Source organism: Morus notabilis, unplaced genomic scaffold, assembly GCF_000414095.1.
Source record: "Morus notabilis unplaced genomic scaffold, ASM41409v2 Scaffold1300, whole genome shotgun sequence".
Lineage (NCBI taxonomy): Eukaryota > Viridiplantae > Streptophyta > Magnoliopsida > Rosales > Moraceae > Morus > Morus notabilis.
In genome coordinates this window covers 85806-87117 of record NW_010362109.1, presented here as the reverse complement: position 1 = coordinate 87117, position 1312 = coordinate 85806, and the positions used below count along the sequence as shown (strand labels likewise).

Here is a 1312-nt window from a genome sequence, read left to right as displayed (position 1 = left end):
TTTTTGAAAACCGGATATTAACTGAGAGAAGTACAGAACGAACCCATCACAAAAACACGAGTTTATCGTTTTACGAGAGCCCAACCCCCACGTGCCGTTCTTCCTTCATCGTCCTCCCCCAGCTGGCTCCGTCGTCCCCTCCACCCCCACCCCCCACGGCGCACGATAGCCTTCACCAGTGGTCCTCACTCCTCACTTTCTCGCTCTCCTCAAACAAAACTCCCCCTAATGTCAATAAAACCCCCTTCATAACACTCTTCTTCTACAAGTTTTGATTTTTAATTTCTGTAATTATTGTTTTTATTATTGTCGTTGGCCTGTGGGAGAATCAGAAGATGATGGATTCCGAGAACCAGGGCTTTCAAGAAGCCCATCTCTACGCCTCCAAAGACGAAATGGAAAGCCTCGTCCTTGACGACCCTCTAAACGACAACAAATCCCACTCCAATTACCGCAGCGCCATGTCGTCTCTCTCCGACCACAACCATCCTCTCTCCTCATCCGTTCCTGTCGTCGCCGCCCCAGCCGATTCCGATCCCCTGCTCGCGCCCCCACCGTACCGGGATTTCGGCGGCGGCGTTGGCGCCGCCGCCGATAGCTCGTATCTCGACCCTCCGTCCTACGCCGACGTGATTTTCAGCCCCTTTGATGCCGATAACCCCGGGGACTTCAACGGCGTCGAAAGCCCTAGCCAGAGATCGGAGAATTCGGCGTCGTTTTCCAGATCGTTGTCGTCTTCGAGCTCGGAGTACATCAAGATCACGGTATCGAACCCTCAGAAGGAGCAGGAGATGTCGAATTCGCTCGTCCCCGGGGGGAACACCTACGTCACGTACCTGGTCACGACGCGGACGAACGTTCCGGAGTTTGGTGGATCGGAATTTGGCGTCCGGAGGCGGTTCCGCGACGTGGTGACGCTGTCGGACCGGCTGGCGGAGTCGTACCGGGGGTTCTTCGTGCCGCCGCGGCCGGACAAGAACGTGGTGGAGAGCCAGATGATGCAGAAGCAGGAGTTTGTGGAGCAGAGGAGGGTGGCGCTGGAGAAGTACCTGCGGAGGCTGGCGGATCACCCGGTGATCAGGAAGAGTGATGAGCTGAAGGTATTCCTGCAGGTCCAGGGGAAGCTGCCCCTGCCTACGACCACCGACGTGGCGTCGAGGATGCTCGACGGCGCGGTGAAGCTGCCGAAGCAGCTCTTCAGTGAGAGCGCGGTGGTGGCGCCTCACGAGGTGGTTCAGCCTGCCAAGGGTGGGCGGGATTTGCTGAGGCTGTTCAAGGAGCTGAAGCAGTCGGTGGCCAACGACCGGGGGGG

The 1312-nt window shown here is 57.8% G+C and overlaps 1 protein-coding gene across 1 annotated transcript in view; it reads left to right on the top strand.

Annotated features, from left to right (window-relative positions):
- LOC112092172 (sorting nexin 2A-like) overlaps window positions 1–1312 on the top strand; it is a 5554-nt gene continuing 4242 nt past the window's right edge. Inside the window, exon 1 of the mRNA XM_024167576.1 lies at window positions 1–1289. Coding sequence (XP_024023344.1) covers window positions 336–1289 — 954 coding nt within the window. The 5' untranslated portion in view covers window positions 1–335. The remainder of the gene's footprint in view (window positions 1290–1312) is intronic.